This window comes from Miscanthus floridulus, chromosome 2 (genome assembly GCF_019320115.1).
Source record: "Miscanthus floridulus cultivar M001 chromosome 2, ASM1932011v1, whole genome shotgun sequence".
Classification (NCBI taxonomy): Eukaryota; Viridiplantae; Streptophyta; class Magnoliopsida; order Poales; family Poaceae; genus Miscanthus; species Miscanthus floridulus.
Window position 1 is genome coordinate 66080722 of NC_089581.1, and position 13165 is coordinate 66093886.

The 13165-nt window shown below is 42.1% G+C and overlaps 1 protein-coding gene and 1 pseudogene across 1 annotated transcript; one reads left to right on the top strand and one right to left on the bottom strand.

Moving 5' to 3' along the window:
- Positions 1–699: 699 nt before the first annotated feature.
- LOC136539020 (uncharacterized) lies at positions 700–6876 on the bottom strand (annotated as a pseudogene).
- A 3316-nt stretch (positions 6877–10192) lies between these two features.
- LOC136539021 (peroxidase N-like) lies at positions 10193–11666 on the top strand. The gene is made up of 4 exons (XM_066530946.1): positions 10193–10426; positions 10520–10702; positions 10810–10975; positions 11096–11666. Exons 1-4 carry the CDS (start codon positions 10208–10210, stop codon positions 11506–11508), a joined length of 981 nt encoding a protein of 326 aa, XP_066387043.1. The 5' UTR covers positions 10193–10207; the 3' UTR covers positions 11509–11666.
- The last annotated feature ends 1499 nt before the right edge of the window (positions 11667–13165 follow it).

A 13165-nucleotide genomic window follows, 5' to 3' on the forward strand; every position in this document is an offset into this window, starting at 1 on the left:
GCTTCTTTGGACCAGATCAGCTTGCTGGTGGACACGATGGACTGCAGCCTGTCTACGGGCAATGTCTAGAAAACTTGTAGATGCGTTTTTAAGCTAACTCCAAGTCAGGTTCAGGGATCTTACACACTGGTTTTCCTATCGTCAATACCGTCCTGTGTTTACCCCTGCAAGAACAGAACATCTTGCTTACGGTGGCAAGCACAGTAATATTGACCACTGCAAATTTATAAATAAATGCATCCCACTCCCAGCCAACAGGCTGACTCGGAACTTGATTTCCCGCTAGCTTATGTGCTCTTGTGCACATCAGGGAATAGGATCCGCTAGCTTATGTGCTCTTGTGCACATCAGCATCATACAACGGAATAGGATATTTGGTTTGAGAATCCACTAATCCTTGATGAGATGGTGCACATCATCATAAGTTCCTATCAGTTTTGGTAAAATCATCTCATTCATTGTACTAGTTCTTAGCGCATATGATGAGTTGATGAAGAATCAACCCGTTCTGTCGCACTAAAACTAAAAAAGAGCTTGAAACAATGATGAATCGTTCCATTCCTCAAACCAAACACACCCTATCATTGCCTTGCCTACAAACCACGAATCCGAATGAAAATACAAACATGTATATAACCATTAGACAAGCATCAAGATTTGTGAAAGGCAAGGTGAGACATTAAATTATTCTCTCCAGAGTTCACGAAACCTCACTCAATGTACATTCCGAGGTCAAATGCATGAACATGTGGCACCACAGCAAAAGAAATGAGCAAGGTCATGCGATTGCCCCCAAAACACCATAACACATACGCTCCAACAGAAATTTTTGGCATTTTAGCTAGATGAACACGTTATGGATGGCAAAAGCCAAACCACAAAGTATGTTAACATTACCAAGGATTCTACGATTGAGTCTCTTGTTTCAACTCCGCAGGTACAAGTCCTCGGATCTTCACATCATAATAGACCTCTTCCACCCTCCTCAAATCATACTTCATCCCTGCAAAATGATTAACAGAGAGGAGGCATAACCATGAGCATAGCATTAATATACAACAATAGATGAGGCCTTGTTTTCAATTAACAGCTTAAACAAGTTGATAACAGATAAACTCACCATCAAATTTCTTACGCAAGAAGTCATTGCGCAGGTTCAGCATCCTAAAGGAAGCATGAAGATCGGTCAAGAAGCCCAAAACCCTTTTAGGACAGTCGTAGTCGCCAGCAGTGACGCGATTTACTACAAATCTAGGCTGCAAAACAAAATCATCACAGCCATTAATTCCAGTTCTTGGCTTGTGATAATTACAACTTTTTCTACACATCCATCCATGCAATAACCACAAAATATCTCTATCCAGTATGAAATGCAGGTGGTGTCATGTAAAGTTTGATGCTAACCATGATTGACAGTTTTTCCTTCACCTAAAGTACACTAGGGACAGCACATCAGCCCAGGTGCCTCTAACAAGGTATTAAGAAACTATGGAAGGAAGAGGTGCTATATGATTCTAATTTATTTGTTTCCCTTGATGTCATGAATCAACTAGGATGTTTTGTTCTTTTAACCGTGCAAAGAAAATAGGTTGAACATACTAGACAACAATGGGAAAGAATAAAATGGATTAGTCCTGAGCTCACACAAAAATCTTAAATTCATCTCAATAAACAGTACATGTTGAGCATGAATGCATGATCCCTCAACCCACTTGTTTTTTTCTTTCCAGTTGGCATATTAGCAGTACAAATTGATTTAGTATTTAAAGTGAAGTTAGCATATGAAATCATGCATTTATTCCCTTTTTTTTGGAGAAATGCAATAATGTAAAATAAATGATGAAATGGAAGAATCAACTTGAGTGAACAAACTGAACAAAATTTAGGGAGCATATCAATTAATTCCAAAAGAAATAGAAGCTCAGAGAATGTATTTCAGCCCTACAACTATGACCAATCCTGTCATACTAGGAAGGGGCTGTAAAAGGAAGCGAAACATCAAACCATTTAAGTTCTTTGAAGGAATTATTTCCTCTAAGCATAACCTTTTTTTCCTAACTACTGCTGAAATGTGCAAGTGTCAACCATTGGACTAGCTTGCAACGATTGTCACAAGATTTAATCAAATATATTCATTTATGAAAATACACTTCCATGTCAAAGGAAGAGCTGTGTGCTCTATTACTATTAATAAGTTTAAAGCTGTGTTCAAGATTTAAAGGCATCAAATACAGTCACAAGAAATCTGGGTCAACCAGGTAAGGGGTCAGGGTCGCACGTGTCTAGAATATTGATGTGTGGGTGAGGGGTGGCAATTTTGGAATGCTGACCCCAATTAATCTGGGTCAACGACCCAAGTCGACCAGGTTCATGAATCATGTCTCATATTGATCAGTAAGAATATAGCACATGGAAGAAGTTCCAGGGGACAAATCAGAAAAGCAAAAAAGAACAGGACTCTTCTCTTCTTACCTCTGTTTTCAAGTCTAATTGTGATTTTGCTCTTGTTTATTTAACTTTGTGGTTTTGCCCTTACTTTTTTCAAAATGAAGGCAGAGTTTACCTATGTCCCATTAAGAGGAGTTAACAGTGTCGGTTCAGCTAAAAAATACTAGTTTTCCGTGTGAATTTGCCCCAAGGTTTTTTAGTACTCCGTAATTTTATCCTCTATTTTGACATCAAATATTTGGACAGCGTTTCTGAAAAAAAAATACACCAACATTTGCAAATATTTCAAATTTAAGTAAAGTTTAACAAGTCGCACATGCTTAGTCAACCATCAGCGGATGTCAGGAGGGTTAGGATAAGGTCAGGGGTTAGTGTCGCCTTTTTTTTATTTTTCTTCTTTTCCTTTCATTCATTTATCCAGCCTTCGGCTAACAGAGTCTATAACAGGCTCAAACGGTGGCTTTGGATTCCAAAAACAAGGGTAAAATCACAAAGTTGAAAAAGGAGTAAAATCACAATTGGCCATCCAAACAGGGGAAAGAACAACAATCTTCCAAAAGAAAATTGGGCTAAATTCAATTTTCATAAAAAAATAGAAAACAAAAATTGGGCAAATTGGGCTCGATTTGTCACTGGTTCGTGACACACAGAGCAGGTATCCATGATTCATCTGTAGATCTAATATTTCTTTGTTTTCCAAATGTGATTTTTGCGAGCCCTGACAGTTTCTCATTTGTAGGATTCGATTCATGCTGCTACTTTGTTTGGAGGTAAAAAGGCAATTCCTTATCTCTAGGAAGATTTGTTCTTGTTTCCTATAGGTAATTTGGTACTAACTCAGTTTTCTCTTGTGTGGATGTGCTTCGCTCCACACAATCCCGTCTGTTGCTCGAGATCTCACAGTAACTACGACTGTTTTCCCCATTTCCCTCCCTGTATGCATTCTAATATGATCCTATATTCCTGTTTTTGAACTGATCCAATGATGTTGTGCAATGACCATATTCACATATTACTGTTTTTTTTTAACTGACGCAATGGAGTTGTGCAATGATGATATGTTCCTATATTACTGTTTTGTAAAATGAGGCAATGTGATTGTGCAATTATGATTTTGTTGTCTTTCTTTTTTTCTACTGAGGAGGTGGTCATGTTCCATTCTTTCTGTTTTATTGATGGAATGGCCACATGTTCTGTATGCTTTTTTACTGAGGTAATGGTTGGATGCATTTGCTGCTTACTCATTTTCAGTTTTCATGCAGTTCCTCTCCCTATGCATATGACCATTGCAAATAGTGTCTTCATCTCTGCTATTTCTGCTGTTCCAGAGCACAACTCAACTGCCTAAGATGTGATCAATAAACAAGCTTGCTAATTCTATTGTACCTGAGCACAGCTCCATTGCAAATGATGAGTGCTAATTCTGTTGTACTTGAGCATTGTTCCATTGCATATGATGTGTTCATTTTCCCTACTTGTTTGCTATGATATTATGAGCACATCTCTATTGCCAATGATGTATGCCTTTTTGACAATTATGCTATGTTCCATGGACAAGAGAACAAGCTTGGGCACCTTTCTATCATCAAGAAAAAGACACGGGACAAAAATAGGGTAGGAGAAATCAACAGGAAGATCAAGGGGGTTTCACATGTAAATATGCCATAATCTTAGTTCAAGTCATTGCCATCACCATTTTAATTTGGAACATGATGTAAATGTGTGCTGCAATTTAATGTAAATTGGCCTCCGTATGATAGACCTGGAGGTGGGATGGTGGTATCCTCACCATTTCATGTAGAAGGTAATCAGACCATGCTGTATACAGCCAACCAAACAAACTGATCTAGTATGTTCTTCTTTGAATTCACATGCAATCCACCACAACCAAACATGCATTGTCCATATAGTGAAACAGGCAACCAAACAAAGAGGCCAACCAGGTCAGGGGTCGGGCTGGCTAGGGCATGCATCCTATATATGAGCCAGGCTGGGCTCTGATGGAACCAAACACGTCCTTAGGGAGATGAACATGCAATTTGCAAGTACTAAGACCCCGATGAGAACTTGGGATAAGTTTAAGGACCGCTAGCGAAATTTACTCCTGAATTTTAGGATGAATTTAAGGTATTTGATTTTATCAGGTTTTGAAATGGTCAGATTAAGCTTGTCCAACATCGGTTGAGGTGGTTTGGCCAAGTCCAAAGGAGACCTTCAGAGGCACCAGTGCATTGTGGAGTCATAAGTCGAAATATCAATGTGAGGAGAGGTAGAGGAAGACCGAAGCTGACATGGGGGGAGGCAATAAAAAGAGATTTGAAAGGTTGGGATATACCTAGAGATCTTTGTTTGGATAGGAGTGCTTGGAAAGCAGCTATTGACGTGCCTGAACCGTGACTAGGGGCTCATGTTGGGTTTCAACTCTAGCTTACCCCAACTTGCTTGGGACTAAAAGGCTTGGTTGTTGTTGTTGTTGTTGTTGTTGTTGTTGTTGAAATGGTCAGATTATTTATTGCACAAGCAAATAAAATGGCCTTAGTATGATAATTGTTTAGAATAAATGTTTAATTTGAAATTCCATATGCCCATAGCAACGCACGGGCCATTACCTAGTATAAACACAAAATATTATCACAATTCCAAACTCTCTACAACTAAAATGGAGCTTAAATTGTATGGCGACTGGCATGCAGCAACTAGCCCAAGTGAACATAAAATGGAAATCATGCAACAACATCAGAGTAGTTTTTAATCCTACCTGATGGCTTTGTAATTCTACTGCACGATTGACATTTTAAATTTAAAATGATTAGTCCTGAATACCATAGGTGGAATTCATATAATTAATTAATCTTTTGGACTTATCTTTCTAAATAAGATCTCCACAGGTACACATAAATAATTTCAAGAGTTCCAAATGATGGCATTTAATTAATGGCTCGTGGCATAATTGGTTCTAGTCCTCAGATTTTCTCAATTCCTCTTTGTAACAGTGATATGTTCCAACACTTGGGCTCATTGAAGTTTTTATTGTTTCAGGCGGTCATAAGCATAACCGAAAAGGAGCTATTTTAACAAAAAAATAAAATCACCATTCACCAGAACTATTGCTTTCTTTGATGAGTTGATGAACTTACAAATTCATTGGACATGAAGCACAGTCCTACAAAACAAGCGAGTCCTCAAGTAACACAGCATATTTGCACACAAAATTTTACAAGACGTAGGTGTCATAAATCTAGAAACCAAATGAGTTCAGAGATGTATGACAATCGTGCGGTACTTCTCGCATTTCAAGCAATAAGTAACTGATGGCGGTAACATGGTAAACATGTCTAGATGCATCAGGATTTTCAGAAACTTTGAATCCAGAGGAGATTGATATGAAAAATTTTCCATGTAGAATTCTTGTGCAAAACCACTCTCAAGACTGGCTAGCATCAATGTTTTACAAAGTACAAAAGCACAGTGAAGATGTATACAAACTTACAGAGACACTAACCTGTCAGGTAGTCCTCAACATTAAGGCCAAACTCCCCAGAGCACACTGAAAAAGACAGGATAAAAAGACAAACTTAGATGCCGTAAGAAGCTATACTAAATTACCAATTACCACAATGCATCTACTGCAACAATGGACAGATTCCTGACATACATCCTAGCTTCTCCTGGGCTTCAGCGTGCATGAGTAGGCCACCAGTCTCCAGCCAGTGCGTGAACGCAAGCATCGACACTACCATCTGTGTCTCGGTCCTCCAATCACCATGGAACCTTAAGCCACAACCCTCCAAACACATGAGACATGACACATTTCCGATTGCTAACAACCTGGAAATAGATGCGCCAATATGGATGAAACAATTCACCTGTAGTACTGACCAGGGCACTCCTTGAGGACCTCTGCCAGCTGCGCGTACAGCCCCTTGATCACCTCCACCTGCGCCTTGGCCTTCACGAGCACATCTGCGTGAAGAGAGAAGGGGATAAACAGTTCCAGAGTAAGCAACAAGATTAGGCGCAACGGTGTGGCTAAACCCTAGAAGAAGTGAAATGGTGGAGAAGGGGACTTACCTGCGAGGGGGACGGGCTGGTGGACGAGGAGGAGCGCGGCGGTGGCGACGCGGGAGGCGGACTCGATCTCGGAGACGACGGCACGGATGCGGTCGCGGAGGGTGGAAGACTCGTCGAGCTGCGCGCGGAAGAGCTCGAACTGCGCGTCCATGATGGGAGAGGACAACCGCGGCGGGGGCTGGGAATCGGAGGCGGAGGCGGAGGCGTGGGGAGGCGCAGGGGAGCAGATGCGGCGCAGCGGAGGAAGGATGAGGGAGGCTCTACGGTAAGGAAGGAGGGCGGCGAGAGGGAGGCAGAGGCGGCGCGGAGACGGAGCGCGGCGGCGGTAGCGGTGGCTGCTGCTGCTGCGGGTCTCATTGCGGAGTGGGGTTTTGGAGATGTTTTTTATGGCGGAGTCAGGGGAGGGGTGTGTGGGAGCAGAAGCTGCAGAACTGCAGGAGAGAGAGGCTTCGGGCCGTGGAGAAGACAAGTTGTCCATCCAAGTCCGCGGCTAGTTTTGAGCTGGGCCGTACTGGGAACATAAGCCCAAAATCCTAGCAACTACAGGCCTTGCTCGAGCAGGCCTACCTGATCTGTTTTTTCAGTCTTTCCGTACTAAAGTGGAATATTTACATTTTTATTTCCTTTTTTATGAAAATGTAGTGAGTTTTGTGAATCAAGGCATATGCTGCCATTTGACAAGGTGTTATTCAAAAACCGCTCGGTATAGGGGTGTTTCAAACGGTGGTTTTTATCAACCGCTAGCTCATGTGGTCATAAAAGAAGTAAATGCAGTGTGATTATGTCTCCACGTGTTTCACCACCGGTAAAAACGATGGTAAATATAGCCGCCCATAGGATGGGGCCATGCAAAAATCCACTAAATCAGCCCACATTATCTGGGTACTAGTTTTGCACATCTTTTAGTGTACCTTTGGCAATAGGAAGTCTGAACCGATACCATGTGTCTCAGTATGAGTGTAAAACACTCTGGTGGAAGTTATCCACCTATCATAGAACCAATGGAAGTCGATTGAAGCATTATCAATCATTATTGCACATTTCAAGCATATTGGATTTCATTGACGAAACATTGCTCCGCTGAGGCGCTCCACTGATGCTTTTTATTTCATTTTTATTCTATGGATGTTGAGGCTAAATTGCAGAGATGGTATATGTCAGCGCCGCTCCCATGCACTTATCATCAAATGAACTTGGGGTAAGCTGTCTTCTTTGAGGCTTCAAATGTTGTTGTTGTGTCCCCTCCACCCTATAAAAGGCCAAAAAACTGGCCAAAATTCAGTTTTATTAAAAAAAACGTGGAAGAGAGGAGAGGAGAAAGAAGGTAGGAGTTAGAGATTCCACCGTTCATATTAGTTCATAGATATAGTTAGAATTTACCTAGGTATTAGATTTTCATAATAGTCATGTAGACAGTAGATCTAGATAGTAATTACATTTAGATTAAGTAGTTTCTAGATTCAGTTTAACTAGTTGACATTTGTGTTACGGTTAGATTAGATAGTCTCTTGATTTGTGCGAGAATTTATGTTACATTAGTTTTTCTCCTAATATTTAGAATAAACTTTTTTAATAAAATATTAATAATAGGTTGTTTCCATTATTAAAGTTTAACTGAAAAATCAATATCGGTTGTATATGCCATGAGGATAGTTATTCATAGGTGATATATCTTTATTATTTATCATGAGCTGCTGCCATAGACCGGTTTAGATTGTAAGTAGGGACTAAGAGCATCTCCAAGAGTACCAAAAACATTCTCACAAACCTTGATTTTTGGCAAGATTAAAAAAAACATATCTCCAACAATTCTCAATCCCACCTCCCAATCTTTTCCACTTGGAAAACTCCCCCCCCCCCCCCCCCCCCCCCGCCTCCCCACGTGCAGAAAAATCCGCGGAATCCATCACGCGCGTATCCTCCTCAGGGTTAATTTGGAAGCAAGGGGGAGGCACATCCCAGGGATGAAAAACTCTACCTGAAGAACTAAATAATTTATTTAAATTATTCCCCCATGGATTTTCCACCCTGGAAAAAAAGTCAGGGATCCCAAGGGAATTTGAATTGAGTTTCCAAATTAACCCTCAGTGCGACTTTTCCCGGGCGATCTCCTCCTTCCCGCAACATTTTCTTGGGCTTCTTCTCCCTCGCGTCATATACTACACAATGTCCAGGAAGCCGATCTTCACCGCTGCCATCCCTAGGAAAGATGTAATCCATCGCTTGACTCAATCATCTTTGCCCTAGACGACTTGTGGCCGTCCCTAGGCACTCCAACCGGCCGCTGCCGTCGCCCGGAGGGCCATGGCCGTGTCGTTGGTAGAGTGTGGCCAGCCATAGCCGGCTGCTGGCCACCCCTGGGCTAGCTCTTTAATTTAACATTGTTGGAGACACCCTTCACACGTGCACAAATCATGCCAAACCAAACTTCAAAATTTACGAGACACGGTGAAGGAACGGTGTGCTCTAGCATACCCATTCCCCTATACAGAGTTGGTGTGCTGTGTAGTTTTTCTTTCTTTCATTAACATATAGATGTGTAATAAACAATATGATAACTAGTTCCTCCATTCGAAATTACAAGACGTTTTGACTTTTCTAAATACATAGCTTTTGCTAACATGAGGCAGACGGAAGCGAAACTGCTGTTGGGATGTGAGGAAGACTGTATACTTTCTCTACATCGACGCACATGATGTTATCGGGCTGCACCAACTCTTCTATTGCTGCACTATGTGTTTAGTGGTAATGATCTATGATCTCCTACTCACATGACTATTCGTTGAAGTCGGTAGAATTTTATTTTGCACTAGTGTTGTAGCATACACGTTTTGCTTATACAGAGGTGATGTGATGTGCAGTTTTTCTTTCTTCCATTAACATATAGACGTGCTAGTGGTATGAATTCCTGGTTGTACTGTGAATCAGATTGGACCTATTGCTCACTGCAATGCTTATCCACTAGGATGGCATACAGACTAAATTGTTCTCTGTTTGACTAGTGCATTACAGATTGGTAAGAGCCGCACGATTGTGGTTCGCTGTACATCAATTAACCCGTAATGCAGATCCAACTCACAGCACCTATGCATATCTACTATAGGAAACGTCATCTGAAACATTTTTGCAGAGTCCAGATGAACTTCCCCACAATGCAAACATGGCACTATTGCTGCTACACAATTGAATAGGACACCAACTATCATCTCACCTGTGTCGGCTGCGGCAGTCATCTCCAAAATCCAAATCCTGCACGAAACTGCATGCATTTTACAATAAGATTACATGCTTGCACTGGCTGGGTCTCCACTCCCCACTACCACTTTGGATTTGAGACAAAAAGCACTGGGAAGCATGCTAAGTGCAGCACCATCAGTCATGCATCACACTAGTGACTTCACCATTGAAAATCAGAAAACGGAACAAAAGAGCTCTTGCCAGTGCTCCAATAGCCCAATTGCCATCTTCCGAGTGTGCAGTCCAATCATTGTTTAAAAAAACTTTCTAGCCGCCCAGCCGCCGGTCACTCACCATCGTGCTGAATTAGCCTACCCGAGGTAGTATATTCCGTGATGGATCACTTTTTACCGCCTATATAAGAACAATGCAAGAAAACTGTGGAGTGTGCAAGAGCCCAATATAGTGTGGAGACAAGACACAAGACAAGCAATAACTGAGTAAGAAAGAAATGGAGAACTCTTACTGCCGTTGGGTGCTTGTATGTTCGGTTCTTGCGCTGTGCCTCGGTAGCCGGGGTATGAGGTGTCAGCTAGCACCAAATTTCTACCACAACACTTGCCCTCAGCTGTACTATATTGTGCAGCATCATGTGTTCGCTGCCATGAGAGCTGAGATGAGGATGGGTGCCTCCCTCCTCAGGCTACATTTCCATGATTGCTTTGTCAATGTAACTGTCATAAATCTCTCAATCTCTAGTAATGTTCTTTTCTAGTACTATTTTTTTGACGAAGTGACTGAAATGGTGTGTGCATGCATGCAGGGGTGTGACGCTTCAATCCTTTTGGATGGCACTGATGGCGAGAAGTTTGCAAAACCCAACCTGAACTCGGTGAGAGGGTACGAGGTCATCGACGCGATAAAAGCTGATCTCGAGAGCGTCTGCCCCGAGGTGGTGTCATGCGCTGACATTGTAGCCCTTGCAGCCAGCTATGGAGTACTCTTTGTAAGCTCATTCTTCTATTCTATCCCTTAGTATTACAGTCCAGTCTGTCGGAATATTCAGTTGTTTCAGACAAAAGGCTAACACTGCGTGCGACGGCTGTTGTTCAGAGTGGAGGGCCCTACTATAATGTTCTTCTGGGGAGAAAGGACGGGCTCGTGGCCAATCAGTCTGGAGCTGACAACGGTTTGCCTTCGCCGTTCGAATCCATCGATTCAATTATTCAGAAGTTCGGCGCTGTCGGCCTGAACACGACCGATGTCGTGGTCTTATCAGGTAACAGTCTCGTTGAGTTGCCCAGAAATGCATCTTTTTTGGGGGGGAGGCAGAGATGAAGCTCCTTCATTGTGATCTGATTCTGCACAACTCACATGATCCGAACTTGAAAATGAACAGGAGCCCACACCATCGGGCGAGCCCGGTGCGTGCTGTTCAGCAAACGGCTGTCCAACTTCTCGACCACGGATTCAGTCGACCCGACGCTGGAGTCCAGCCTCGCCGATAGCCTCCAGAGCCTCTGCGCAGGCGGCGACGGCAACCAGACCTCGGCGCTCGACGTCACCTCCCCCTACGTGTTCGACAACAACTATTACAAGAACCTCCTGACGGAGAAGGGCCTCCTGTCCTCCGACCAGGGCCTCTTCTCCAGCCCTGAAGGCGTCGCCACCACAAAGGATTTGGTGGAGACCTACAGCAACGACAGCGAGCACTTCTTCTGCGATTTCGTCTGGTCCATGATCAAGATGGGGAACATCCCGCTCACGGGCTCCGACGGGGAGATCCGCAAGAACTGCAGAGTAGCGAACTAATAACAAGGGACGATCAGCAAATTTCAGTCATTCACTGTTATTTCTTGTGTTGTGTGAACTGTGTGAAGGCACCTATATATGTAAGGTTTATGGGTGCAACGTTAAGCAGCTACATGCTTAAGTAAGAAGAAGAAGAATAAGGACCGTACACTTCCAAATTGGTCCCACATGTCAAACACAGTTGTCTTTTTTAGGGAAAATTGAAATTTGAAAATGTTACCGGGATGAAATGCCCCACGTGCCGTTGTCAGTACCAAATATATGTTGTATTATTTCTTCTATTATAAAATGACAGAAAAAAAAAAGTCAGCCACAGATTTGCCCATCAATAATTGCGAGCCCAAATTTCATTACTGAAAGCAACAAAATTACCGAAGTCCATTCAAGTTTGTCTACCACACTACCACAGCAACTAGAAACAATCACATAGCAGCGCTATGTCCATTGCTTCCTTCGTCCCAAAACACTCTATTCACTCCTAACAAACATTAGATTTAGATGGGCAAACCCTAGAATAAAATACTACTCCACAGTTGGCTAACAAAACAAAAATGGACAGACAACAACATAAGACGATAACAGATGGGACTTCAAGGCATCCAAACAGTCTTGGCCGTGGCTAAGTAGTCACAGTCTCATCAAACTGTGGCAGAAGGACTTGCTGAAAGATGTTGGCTATCTATCATAAACTCAATCTAGCACTCTATTGCACTTCACGAGCAAAATAGAAACTCTTAGCTTATTGTATTTGCGTTCGGGCTTGCTTCCATCTCCTTTCACTTCTCTTCTCTCCAATGTTGAGCACCTGATCATCTTTATGGCCATCTCACCATCTCCTCCTTGGTAGGTTTCTAGCTCAACACTTGAGTATGGACATAACCTAGCTTATACAACACTTAAGCACTGGTTAGTCCACTAATTGTTACCCAGTTACCAAAATCAAACTAGAGCTTTCAAAAGACTCGGTGCATCAAACCACTTCGTGCGACAACCAAGGTGTCGGGAGAAGTCACAATCGCACCCTACTACTAGAAGAAGATAATGTTGTTGGTCCAAATCGGCAAATCAAGCCCCATCATCCCGTTGGTTTGGTCCAAAACTAATTAACTCAGTGGCCACAACAACCTATATATGGGACAACATTGAGGCAAGGCATTAGGCTCTCTATTATGAGATGAAGCAAGAACAGTGCTATCACCGCAGCGACGACGACTGTGATGACGACATGGTTAAATGTGAATCGTTAAATGGCATTCATCCAATGGCAATCAAAAGTAGTAGCGTGCCATCAATAAGATAAAATAAATTCTATGTAAATTAGAATATTGAAACTAACAGAGAATCAGGTGTTTCATTTATGGCAACTTGGCAAGTATGCTGATGACGACATGGTTTTGGTAAATATTGAATTGAACAGAAAAATTTCAGATGATGGAGTCAAAACCACTTCAAAATTGAGAACGTGATTTCCTCCAGTGCATACCAGTTGAAAGTAGTTACCAGTGAGAAAAGAAAAGAGAGAGGAAAAAAAGATCTCTAATGATTATATAAGACGATGGATATATGCAATTAGATAAAACAAGCACTGGCATTGCATTGAGCGTTATATTTATCAATTAGATAAATGAACGAATTAGATTATATAAGTAAATTCAGG

Excerpts from the sequence above, each read along its gene's own strand:
- LOC136539021 (XM_066530946.1), top strand. The coding sequence starts at position 10,208 with ATGGAGAACTCTTACTGCCGTTGGGTGCTTGTATGTTCGGTTCTTGCG. Across the intron at positions 10,427-10,519 it reads TCCATGATTGCTTTGTCAAT|GGGTGTGACGCTTCAATCCT; the intron begins GTAACTGTCATA and ends GCATGCATGCAG. Across the intron at positions 10,976-11,095 it reads CGATGTCGTGGTCTTATCAG|GAGCCCACACCATCGGGCGA; the intron begins GTAACAGTCTCG and ends GAAAATGAACAG.